Source organism: Parasteatoda tepidariorum, chromosome 5 (assembly GCF_043381705.1).
Source record: "Parasteatoda tepidariorum isolate YZ-2023 chromosome 5, CAS_Ptep_4.0, whole genome shotgun sequence".
NCBI classification, from domain to species: Eukaryota; Metazoa; Arthropoda; class Arachnida; order Araneae; family Theridiidae; genus Parasteatoda; species Parasteatoda tepidariorum.
In genome coordinates this window covers 12,660,819-12,674,720 of record NC_092208.1, presented here as the reverse complement: position 1 = coordinate 12,674,720, position 13,902 = coordinate 12,660,819, and the positions used below count along the sequence as shown (strand labels likewise).

The following is a 13,902-nucleotide window of genomic DNA, read 5'->3' as shown; positions in this document are numbered from 1 at the left end:
ATTGCGTTATTTGTGTGAATCAAATAAATGTGTGATTCACTGAACCAAGGTCACGCAAAATGCTTCAGCGGCCCTAGGCAATTATTGTATTCAGAGGACATTAAAATACTCAGAGATTCTCTTCACATTTAAATTCTCTCCGAAAATAGTAATTTCACTATTAAAATAATTAAGTAAAAAGTTCACCATCTTTAAAAATTCTTTGATCACTGAATTGTCAAATGGATTAAAAAATTTTTTTAAAATATACGTTAAAAGAGAAAATTTTTTTTCCTTCTGATAAGATTTATTTATAACTGTATTTAAACTCAGCATCTTTATGTTATTTAAAATGTGATATAACATCACCGCTTGATATTTTTAAGAATTAAGACGCAAAATTTAATTAATAACACTATTTCCATACGAACATCTTAGAAATTGAAAAGTAGGAGTGAAATCACTTGGCAAAACGGTTATAACTATTTATAATATCTCGTTCATCTTCAATGGCGCGCAAACCCAGTGTGGGCCATAGTCTTCCTCAGAAGCAAATGCCAAGCTGTTCTCCTCTTGGATGAACTCTTCCAGTTTACAGCTGTGAGAACATAATATCTGGTTGGTTTTTTTAAATTATAGAATCTATATTTTGTGATTTTTAAATAAAGCCTACCGGCGCTGTTAAAAGAATATGAAAAAAAAAATAAAATAATACGAATCAGCACCCCGATCAACTGCCCATGCTATTCTAATAGCTATTAAAAATTAGTATTAAATTAAATTAGTAAAAATTAGTATTAAAAATTTAGTATGCAAACATTAAAATAAAACTCTTGAACTGAGGTATTCCTTTTTAACAATTTTTACTTTTCAATTTTATATTTCTTGCTTTTTTTTGTGAGTTCAATAAAATGAGTGTAACTCGTTTTTATGCCAGTAAACTTAAAGTCAACTCAGTGACGTTAGATCCCAGCAGATCACCGAAGTCAAGCATCACTGGCTGCGGTCAGTGTGCCCACTTGGATCAGTGTGCTTAGGGACCGAGGGTGTGCGGTATTGGTTCTCGTTAAACTGTTCTACCGTAAAGTGCTCGACTTCGCGTGCAGGTCATCGGGCTACCGAAGCGGGGGTTCCATCCCCTCTGCAGATCATCAAAATTGTGATGGCATGTCTTCGGATCATCTTCAGGGATGTTTCTCAGACCGTCGCCAATAGCCCATTGTGTAGCTCTTGTGCGACGTAAATGAACAACAGTAAAAAAGTGACGTTAGACTAGGTAAAACGTTCTATTATAAATTTACGATAATTACCACTTTAGTTTCTTTTCAAGACATGGCTTTTTTTCTTTCTTAGTTTCTTTCATTTAACTATAATATTAAGAAACAAATAATTAATTTTTCTTTCCAAGGTTCATGTTTAATTTCTCAAGAAAAAAAATAAACAAGATTTTTTTTCTGGCTGAACATGTGTACAGTTAGTTTGATTGGGATATAAAATGAACTAAACAATCAAAATTATATTGATTTATCATATAGTAATCAATGTAAATAATATCAAGTTTACGAACGGATACCGGTCACTTATGGACGTGCGTGTGATTCCACCCTTCAAATATAATTTAAAAAACTATAAATTTCTTAAAAATTTTCAAAAAAAAAACTTGCAGGAATATACTACTTTATATAGGAAAACACAAAATTTATAGTATTCTTTTCGTGTTTACATGGCTGCAAAATGACAAATGTTACAGCAAAATAAATATAATTCATAACTAACAGAGTCTCGAAATTTCATCATAATAACCTTTATAGATTTTGAGTAAGGATGTCGTGTTATGAATTATAGAAGAATGCTGATCTTGAGAAAATGCTTTTAAAAACTTAAAGTCAAATTTTTTTTTAATAGTATTATAGCCGTCGTTGAACAGGCGACCTATTTTTGAGTTTACGACTATCAATGTTCAACTCCGTAGGTAGCCTTGAACTCAATCCAGAAGACAAGGGAACTCCAGGATTAAGTATTTGGGAGAAATTTGTCTTTGTGGAGGACTTCTTGATGGAACTAACCTGCATTTGCGTTACACAGAGGAAGAACTACCACGGCTAGCCCGAAGGCAAGGGAAATCTGACCCATAATCCGTCTAACAACGAGGATACTTTACATCAGCACTGTTGTGGGTGCGGAATTCGTATCGAACCCGGGTCACCAGCGTCCTATCCCCTGAACCACCACGGCTTCTAATACAGATATTATAGTTTTTTTTCCCCTTCATAACTTTAGTAATACCAGTTGCTTTCAAACACAACCGGTTGACGACCAGCTTCAAATCATTGGCAGTTTCTTTTTAATTTTATTTAAATATATATATATGCATTGTGGTAAGATATTTTATCATTCGTCTGGGTGAATTAAAAAAATTCTAACCCTTCATAGTTAATTAAATATTTAGTTATCTGTAACTAGATCTAGAACAGGGTGCGCAGCCAAATTATCCAACAAAAAATAAGCACCTTTTTAAAAGCACTCAAAAAATATTTCTAAGCACTTTACGTTAAATAGAACAATGTGAACTGTGTCTTTTTGCATAATTCGATGCAAAAATCAACATAGTAAAGGAAAAATCTCATTTTGAAAAAGGGAAAATTAAGCACTTTTTAAAAACACCCCATGAAAAAAACACCTTTAAGGGCTTTTAAAAAACGAAAATAAGCACATTTAAGCACTTTTTAAAAACACCCGATGAAAAAAACACTTTTAAGGACTTTCAAAAAACGAAAATAAGCACATTTAAGCACTTTTTAAAAACGCTAAGCACCCTGTAGAATTATAAGGAGCAGGAACTTTTTGAAACTGAGTGTTTGAGCTAGAAGGAACTTTTTGAATGAAATAGTGCTTAAGAGTAGAAAACAGCTAATTACTTTATAAAATATACTAGCCCCGCCTTTGGCGATCAGCTTGATCACCGTTCAAAATTATCTTGTACAACATATAAATTTTAATGGTAAACAAGCAGAATGCACAGAGAAAATGTATTTAAATATTCTAATTCTTCAACCCCTTCCTTTAATTCTAACACCTTAATTAATTTAATACAATATATGCATTAAAAATTTTTTTTTTTACTGCTTAGCTGTTGCACGCAGCTTGACCAGAGTATGGAAGAACTTTGATTTCAATTTTAACTATTTTCAAGAGATGCCTGCGATATTGTTTAAGTGCTCTATGTATTGAAGTTTATTAATAACTTAAATCTGCCCGACAGCCCTTAAATCCCGCAAACCAACGCAAGTATAAATTCAGTACATTTCAGCATAGTAAACAACAGAAGTATTAAAATCAGCCATCTTCAGTATCGTGTAATACATAAGCTATTCCTAAAAAAAAAAGCAAACAAGCTCCGTTACCAAATTGACGCGGCACCGTTAATGCTGGAATTTTTATAGCCATTAAAAGAAAAAAACTTTCTACAGCCATTATGGAAAAGAACAAAAATAAATTGAAATAATTACTTCACAACTATGTTTTTATTTCTATAAAAATAGAGAATTATTCTAAATAAATACTTAACGTATTACTAACTATTCAACATTTACTTAACCTAATACCTATTAGATAACCTAACAAAAGGAATCTAAATAAATATATAATGTACAACAATGCCAATAGATAGAGAAATATATGAGGTGCCACACGAGAGAAATACCTAGATTTTAACACTTTTTTGTATTATTTCATTATACAAAATCGGGATTAAACGGGTTTAAGATAATAAACGTTAATTTTAAAAATAATCAGTCATACCAATAATACTAATTATCTTAAAAGCATGAAAAATTAATTAATTGTAGGCACAAATATTATTCTTATATGTTCTCTAGCTACTTAAAAGAATGTGATACATCTACAAATCACTCTTAAATTGAAAAAAATTCCTAACATTTTAAAAAGTTTATATCAACCCTGAAAAAAATTAAGAAATCTTAAGTGTAAAAAAATAATAAATAAATCAAAATATCCTTAAAATAATAATTGCAATTTAAAAATTTACTCAACCATTACAATTTCATAAATTTTCCATTAACGCTTTTTCCAAACCTAAAATTGCTATATAAACAGAAATGGCACACTCGCTTGGGAAGAAATAAAAATTTTGAAGGGAGATGGTTTAGGTAAAAAATTATTTTTTTAATATATATGTATTTTAATATTTTTGTTTTAAATGATAAATTTCCTAAATTAAAATTTTTCCTTAGGCTTCTTTTTCTAAATTTTAAGCAAAAAATTTTACTTGCCATGGAGTTTTTGAAACTCATTTGATATCCTAATTTTTTAGCAGCCCACATACATTACATGTAACCAATAAAGAAAAAGAGTTAGTAATATAATTCAAAACATAAAAAATTAAATTGGAATTAACCACTTTAATAATCGTTATTGGTTTTATGATTTCCTGACGCAATCGAAATTTATTTCAGTAAATTTATCAGGGCTATTTTGAAAAGGTGTACTTAGTAAATATCTAAGTTATAATTAATACAATAACCTAGGATGCATTTAAAAAGAAATATAATTACTACTAAAAATTATTAAATCACAAATAATTTATCAAGGAAAAATATTAGATAATTCTAGCATTTATCGAAGCTTCCTAGCAGTCAACACACCTGGAAAGAAAAAATTTATTAAATTATACAAGATACTATTGTGATTTCCATTAAAAGGATTTGAATTTTGAAAAAAACATTTCAGGGTGCGTAGTCAGATTTTTCAACAACAAATAAGCACCTTTTAAGTTCTTTTTAAGCACTCAAAAAATATATTTAATCACTTTCCAAAGAAAAAAAAAAGATATAACATTTAAAAGTATAATTATTATCTGAATGAAAAATTATTTTACGTTCATCTGTCTGTAAACTTATAAATGTCCTTAGAGCAAAAGAAATTTGTTCGAATACTCAGTTGTTAAAGATTTCATATTGTATGTTAAAATTAAGTATTTTTCCCTTTGATTTTATGGGTTAATATCCTTATATATAACATATATATATTATATAAATATATACACATATACATACTATCTACCATGACTGCAGTTAATTTTTTCTTTAGAAAAAATATGCTCTTAATTAGGTAATTTTGCTGCTCCAAAGTGAGAATTTCCCTGCTCCGAAATAGGTTTAATGCACTTGAAGCCCGTAATTAGGATATGTGCAGAAATAAAAATTATTTCCTTCTATCACTTTAAGTTCTTAATTTATAAACATTAAATTCAAAAACATTTTCTAAAACTTTACATAATCATGATAAAATAACTAGTTTCTGATAAATACAGTAGAGAAAATTGCAAAAATCATGCATTTTTTTTGTAATTTAGAACGACAATCGAACACGGCAAAGATAAATTTTTTTAAAAATAAAGATAGATAATTAAGCACTCTTTACAAACCCCGAAAAAAAAAGCACCTTTAAGGGCTTTTAAAAATCGTATATAAAAAAAAACACTTTTTAAAAACACTACGCACCCTTCACTTATGATCAACATATTCTAAAATTAACTATTTGAAATAGTAAAAGTTGTTACATTCATTCTAGACGGTTGTAAGTAATGTTCTTGAATAAAGTTTAAAAAAAATAAAATCATGAAAAAAAGTCGAACCAAAAAAAATCCATAAAAATTATAAAAACAAATTTTTTTGGAGTGTCACGTTAAAATTTCGGAATTTGGCAGCTATTTAGATACTATAAAATGTGAAAAGAAATCATATTAAAATGGCACTAAACAAAATAAAAAACTAAAGAATTGATTTGTACACAGTTTTTTTTATTTACTGTACAAATATGCAATAAGTCACTATAATACAAAGAAAAAAATAGCTTTTTACAATGTTTTTGTACAAGGAAGAATTGTACAGTTTTCAACTGCCACCGAAAAAGGTATATCACACTTAAGATATTAAACAGGTCAATCTACCAGAGACTGCCTTATGAATAAAAACAAAAAATAAAACCCATGCAATTACCCTTCATTGCCACCACACAAGCACTAAACTTGTACATTCAATATACTTGTTCATAACACATGCAAGCCATGAAAAATAAATGGACATTGACACACACTACGGAAAAAAAAAACAGGAGCTTTTTTACTAGCCATACAATTATCAGACAAAACCTTCGTTCCAAACTAAGCAATTTGTGGAACCAATTAATGAGTTTTGATATGGTTAAAATCAAGTATCCAATATAAATATGCTTAAGATTCGAAAATAAAAGTATTCCTTTAGAATAGATTTGTTGCAAAAGTAGAAGTAAATCATTTACAGAAATGAATGTTTAGGCTTCCCACAGCGTGTGTAAAAGATGCTAATATTGATTTACCATTAAAAAATATTAGATAAATTTTTTTATTAGAAAACACAAAATTTTAAGTTTTTAACTGAGTAACAGATTTATTTGGCACAGAATTTCTCTTCAGTTCATAAAATTTCTTTGAAACAAAAAAACTGTGCAAATAGCACTGAAGGTTAAACAATTTAATATTCATAATTTTCTGTTTTTTTTTCCTCTTCTTTTTATAAACAAAATTAAAAAGATACATTAATTATTGAATTATGATTTCTTGTTATTTTAAATGAAAAATAAACACTTACAAACGTAACATATAAAATCACGTTATTTACAACATTAAATTATCTACCCGAATTTGCTAATTGCACAATTTTTTTCATCATCGAAACTTTGGGAAATTTAAAAAGTTTAATAACTAATTATTATTATAACAAACTATAAAGTTTTAAGATTTTGGGAAAATTTATGAGATTTAAAAATTTATTGGTTATTTGCCACAGCTGTAAAATTTTAGTGACAGTAAAAATACAGCATTCAATTTCAGTGGCCCCTTGACAATGTTAAGATTTGACTGGATACTTGAACATATCGTTGATACTTTTAAAATCTCTTTAAATTATATCCATGTAAAAAAACTCCTGTTTTTTTTTACAAATTTACTAAGTAATGCATAGTTCAAAAGATACTATTGCTAAAATGCACTTTTTTGCACAATGTAGCAGGGATGGAACTGACTGAACCCGTCACTGTGTAAATTATTACAAAAAAGGGACCGAATTTAAACAATATCGACTCATTTTGGGTCTGGCTAAATTAAATAATTTTAATAACAATGGACAGTTGTCATAAATTTCAGAATTTATTGTAGAATAACTTTGAAGTTATTTCAAATTTGAAGGAAATCAGGACAAGGTTTAAATGAACTTTTCACCGGCAAAATAACTAGCAATCCTCCAAATTTGAAAAAACTAACTCAAAGAAATTGAATAACAAAATTAAAAACTTTTTCTTAAAATTTTATTTTTTTATCCCGTAAGAAACGATAAATCCATATTTTTGTGTTGATTTTTAAGTTTCACAAATTATGTCTAAACTTTCACAAAATATGTACCTCTCAGAAAAACATTGACAGACCCCTGATTAAATTACGCAATATCTGTTCTTTTTTTTAAATCTTATTTTAAAAGGCATATATTAAAATCTCCTTAAAAATTTAAGTAAATCCCTAATTACATTCTTAAATTATAAATTCGGCCCCTTAAGAGTGGCAGGAGTTTAAAAAATTTAAATCTAACGGCGCACGCGTCACATCGCAAATAATAGTTCAGAATAGTTACTAGATACATTCCTTTGGCCTTAGTTTGGCTTAAAAACTAGAAGACAATTATATAGAAATATTTGAAAATTGTGCACGGCCCTGAACGAAGTTTTAAAAAGAAAAAAGAGCCAGTCCATTGAGATGGTTTGTATTTAAAAATGGTGGCATTCAGACACTCCTACAACGTTTTCCCTGAATTATTTAGCAAAATTCTACATTTTTTTTGTGCGTAAAATTTGTGAAAAATGGGTCTTCATAGGAATTAACACATACTCTTTTTTTACTGCACACCATAAAAATGCACATTCCATGCTACAAAATGACTAGGATGTAGCGACACAATGATATTTCACGCCTCAACTTTCATGCCGCTTGGTAGAGTCGAAATACGAAGTTGATAATTTTTTACACTGGTTACAAAATTCTCAGGCTATGCATGTTCTTTTAAACTTTACATTATACAATCACATTTCAAATTAAATACCAGATGGAGTCCAATGAGTAAGCTCTATTATTTTAAGTGCTTCTAAAACTTAACATTTTACTCAATTAAGTGCTTCTCAAATTGCAATTTCAGTCAAAGGGAAAAAATTGGAAATTTAAATTTAGTGAAAATAATAGAGAAATAGAATAGTAATGTTTATTTTTATGCTGAATTTGAAATAAACTTAATAGTTTTATATCGACAAATATATACATAATTTTTAACACTTTTTCTTTTGAATACTCAATTGAAAAGTAGAGTATAAACACTCAAGATTAACCTTAAAAAATTTAGAATTTGAATATTTAAAACAGTAATTAAACATAGAAATGAGGCCATAATTAACATAGAACTATAAGTAATTAGTAGAATATTTTACAACGAATTAGAATATTTTAAACAACTAATAATTAGTTATTGAACTAACAATAGATCCTTATTAGTAATTAAAATATTTCTTGCTTACGATTTGAGCATTTTAAGCAATATTCAATTAGTTATCTAACTCAGCACTTAATTAATACTAAATAAACCAGTATTAATAATTAATAGATTATATTTATGTAATAAAAGTTGCAGAAAGTAAATATAAAATATCGATACAATGTGAATATTAAAAAGTTACGAGGACTGCAAAGCACTACAATCACATTTTAGAGACATTAAACTTCATCTGTTGTTTAATTTTATGGCACATCATGTGAAACAATTTTGTGGAGGGAGAAATTTGAAACAAAACTTACTTGTTCATTTATCTTTGAGAATGTAGCACAATCCTTAGAATAAGGCTAATAATGACATACTAATTAGAAAAAAAAAAGAAATCACAGTCAAACAAAAATCTTGAAATTAAACTTGACCAGATATTCAAACATTGTGCATCACAATAAAACAATCTTGCAGATACATATCCGCAAGATCACATCACCAGTCATGGTCATAGTTACATGGCAAACCTTAACCATATCAAGTAAGGTATAGTGCATATTATCACATGTAGTTAAGGGCTGGCTCCCTCTTTTTGTTCGGAACCTTGCATTTATTTCCAACGTTAACAAAAAAGAATATTGGAGATCATTAAACAACTAGAAAACACATACTATTCGATAAGATGCATTAATTACTAAATTTTATAACAACAAATATTGCAATTATATTGATCCTAAGTAAAAAGTTTAGTTTTGTGTGTTAGAATTTTTTTTTAAAAATTTTACTTTAAATTGCAGTTCTTTATAATTTAAATAGTGAGTTTAATAAGCTATTATTTTAATATAATTCAATATGAATTAAAATAACAACTCGGAAGTACATTTTTAAATTTCCTTCACAGGCCTCAACACGTTACACACAAAACTATACTTTTTAACTAGAAATTTACATTCAGTGTGGCGATTAGCTAAAGCTTTCTCCCCAATAATATATCATTAATTTTTAAGATAAATTAAGTCGAATTTAGTAAATTTAAATTGAACATTCGTTTAAGTCACCCATTACAGATACTTTTTAGAACGCTGAGATTGGTAGAAACAAAGGCAAATAAAAATTAAGACTTCTAACAATCTTTAGAAGCATTGACGAGTCATTTCATCCAGTAATAGCAACAATCGCTTATAAAAAATTGCAATATCTACAATAAATGAAATAATCAAAACATATTTAAAAATTTCTACTACATCAGCTAAAAACTAAGTAATTTCCTACACAGTAAAAAATAGAAGGAAAAAAATATTGGCTTTTCACCTCGACAATTTGACTATTTTACGAAAAAAATTGTTAATAAGGTAATAAATGGATTATAGAATATGCAATTAAATTATTCATAACCAGTTTTGCAAAGTTAAATTTATTTCGTAAGCAATAGAAAATATATTTAAAGGTGAATGGATTTAATAATTAGTAAAACGTAATTGTAAATTATGCTGGAATTCATTAAATTTATTACGCATTGAATTTGATATTCAATAACACTTTTTATTCTCAACAATTATTACCAATTAAAAAATAACAATCTTTAGAAGTAGAACAGCCAAATTGCCTTTTTTGTTTATTTGAATTTTTTCGATTTTTTTTTCTAAAATTTTTCTTCTTTTGTTTAAAATATATGAAATAAGCAACAGCAATTGCAAAAATGTCAAAATACATACAGTATAATTGCATGAAGAAATATAGTTACCAAATGTTAGAAGTTATATAGAAATAACTACTATTAATCATAAAAACAAAGGACACTGCCTAAATTAAAACCTTTAGAATTTTATAGTAATCGCTCATCAAACAAGATAAATTATTATATAATAAATTTACAAAAATATTAATCATTTCTTAAGTCAACAAAAATTAATAAATCGAAGATAATTCTGCATAAAATCTAAAAGAATTTTGAAGTTCTGAAAAATTAGCAAATAAAAAAATTTATTTAAGTTTAAACAATAAGAGCAATGGAAAGAATTTCATTATATTTCTGATCCCAAAAAAAAGAAACCAGTTCATGAGTTATTAATCATCGAAAATTCATAATTATCAAATGACCTAACTTAACAATCAAAAATGTCACAGTTCACTTTGAGTCAAGATGGAAAAATATTTAAAAGAAAATTATTTTTAATAGAAATTGGAAAAATATTAAGTACAAAAAGAAAAAAATAACTTTAAAAATTGACAGTTATTTATAGTTACAAATAAAATGGCAAAAAAGTAGATTTAATTTTGTATATTCAATTTTTCTTTTAGTAGGAACTTATAACAAAATTCAAATTTAAAATGAAATAGCATGAAAATTTACTTTCACAATAAACAAAATTGATTAAAAAATTTAAAGATAAATCAAGCCAATTCCTATCCTGAGAAAAAATAAAAAAGCTAGTCAGTAGGTATTTAAGATTTGAAATTAAGAGTTACTATATTAAATGCCACCTTACTGAGCAGTTCAGTAGACAATCGTTAGTTTAATCACATTCGCTGAAGATTAATTTTCGTTTTATTCCATGTCAGGTAGATATCAAATGCCCTGCGTATAAAAAAACACCCTCATAAATACAAACTTTTTGAAAGCAGTTGAACTTAAAAAGATAGTCATACTTAAGAATTTTTTTCTTTGTAGCATAAGAAGCCTCTTCGTAGTCAGTATTAAAACTATTCACAGATAAATATGTAATAGTAAACGGTTGTAAAAATATAAATAATTAAAAGAAAACTTACATTTTATACATAAATCAAATATAAAATATGTAAAAATTTAATTAAAATTGTAAATAGAATGCATTAAAATGACTAGAAATATATTAATCACCAGGCTTCAGAATTAAAAACTTAATAGAAAAAAAAATACTTCTTTTTGGCAGTATTTTTATTTAGATTATTCTATTTAATAGAAAACAATTTTCAATAAAATTTCCAAAGAGTGTTTTAATTAAACGCAAAACTTAAATGGAAGCTTTAGAAAATTTCAGAAATGAAATGGTGATTTAAATATTTAGAAGTATTTTATACTCACAAAATATTCCATTTAATGCAAAACAATATTCTGTAAAATTCCTAAATGTGTTTCAAATTAACACAAATTAATAAACGATATTAAGCACCTTAGAATTTCAAAAAATATATCCGAATTTTAATAAATGATGATTTATATGCCTTTAAACACGAGCAAACACTCCATGTTTGATTAATACATTTCGTAGTCAAATAATCTATAATGAGAATGCATTTTGTAACAATCAATAGCTTTTAAAATCTATAATACGGAAAACTAAATATTTTAAGTCCATTCATTGTGTAGAGTTTTAATGCAAATAGAAGAGGCAACTTATTTTAACAAAGAAAAATTTCATAACGACCATCATCTCAAAAATCAAATTTGGTTGATCTTTTGAATATCTTGAAATCAGAGATGAATTTATCACAAATGGGATTGATGGTCCCTTGATGTAAAATTCATTCTTTTTGTACTTGATTCGCTATAAATATTATCACCATAGAAATCACGAACAGATTTAAATTTCCTCGATCTATGATAGTTATGAGACTTGTGATGGAATAAAATGGTGATGGTCGTTTGGCGATGAGAACAAAAAAAGCATTTAAAATAAATCCGCCGATTTACTTTTAACTGCTGACATACTCCACGAAACTGCCGTTTCTGGCCTCCATGATGAAATCGGAATTGAAGCTGAATTCACTTTTACATGTACTCAAATGCTCAAATCCGGGAGTTGGCGGTGATATGGACATAGGACTGCAGCTACCGATATCGTCGGAGGAATTCGAAATAGACTTGGAGATGGACATACGGCCGATTGAATTCCGGATACAATCCATCGTAGCAGTCGGCGTTCGATCTTGTCGGTTATCGGTCTTTTCAGAGCCCTCGTACAGAACACAGATGCTTCCATTTTCGCCGATTCGATAGCTCACTTCCCTCGGATCAACCCACATTGTAAGTTCGTTGGGAAATCTCTCCTTCAGAACTTCTTCGGGAAAACCACATTCGACTCCGGCTTTACTTAAAATCGGATCCATTTTGTGGTTAATTCGAATGCAGCGGTATCCCGATCCCTTGTTAGGATTGAACGGAAACCAGTGATCGTCGTACTTCGTAATCAGCATTTCAAGAAGGGTACTACGGAATTTTTCCAGTTTATTCACGTCGATCTGATTGACATTGTCTTTTAGCCTCATCATGTTGGTGAGGAAATTAGCGGCGCTATGGATTTCTTCTCTCATCTTGACGGTCGGTAAGCTCTTCTTGCGACGGCGGTTTGCCTTGGTATTGCCAGTTTTAACAGTATTCTGGACCTTGAGCCAAATGATGGTGACGACTGCGATAGAATCAACGCAGTCAGCGATGTTATTTCGTTCTTCGACAAGTCGTAATTGAGATTGAAAGTTGCTAGAAGAATTTGTAAATGTTTTCAGACTTAAATGGAACTTTTCGGGATGTTAACACAGCGGGTTCACAACACACCGCCTGCAATTTTACAGTACCTCTCCTGATGGAATCAAACACGAATATGATGACGATTGGCTGATATTTTTGTCTGCTTTGATCGACCGAGTTTAGCTGGAACCAGTTATCAACGTCAGAGCACGCAGCGCCCTCTCTTCTAGGCCGATAAACTTGCAGTGCCACCTAGATTGTTGATTTATTGCCATCTAGTGTTCGTTTTGTAAAACATTATATTTTAAAAAATGTAAACAAATGCTTTCGCTTAAATTTATGAGACGATTTACAGAAATATTTATTTTAAGCAATATTAAAAAATTAAATCTGATCATAAAATAAGTAATCATAAACAATTTTAATACATTAAGAAATATTAATACACGTTGTTACGATAAATTATTTTTATTTCCCTACGTGTTTTGACAAAGTTATGCCAACTAAATTGTGTTATAACATATTTTAATGATAAATATAAACTTGTTAAAACGTATAGTTTCATGATGTAAACAGAAAATGTTAAAGCATTTGCAGAAATCAAAACAATATGTAAATATTTAAGTTCCTAATTTATTTATTTTTTAAAAATGGGGGGGGGGGAGCAATAATCTATTCATTTAGACAATTATAGAATTTTGGAAAAACAGAATTATGAATAATTCGTGCTTGGACTCAATGACAACAAACAAATTCTATATCTATAAAATTCAGATTTATTTCTTCTATTTCAAATTTAATTTAACCCCGAATAGCTGAAGGAATATTTAAGTTGGAAGGAATGTTTAAGTTGGAATCGAACTTCTTTTTTGAAGTTTAGAGTTGGCGAAGTAAAAT

General features: G+C 28.4%; 1 protein-coding gene across 1 annotated transcript; it reads right to left on the bottom strand.

Annotated features, from left to right (window-relative positions):
- Positions 1-5,779: 5,779 nt before the first annotated feature.
- On the bottom strand, positions 5,780-13,257 carry LOC107436684 (protein BTG2). The gene has a single exon (XM_071181000.1). The coding sequence runs from the start codon at positions 12,849-12,851 to the stop codon at positions 12,234-12,236; it is 618 nt and encodes a 205-aa protein (XP_071037101.1). The 5' UTR covers positions 12,852-13,257; the 3' UTR covers positions 5,780-12,233.
- Positions 13,258-13,902: the final 645 nt, after the last annotated feature.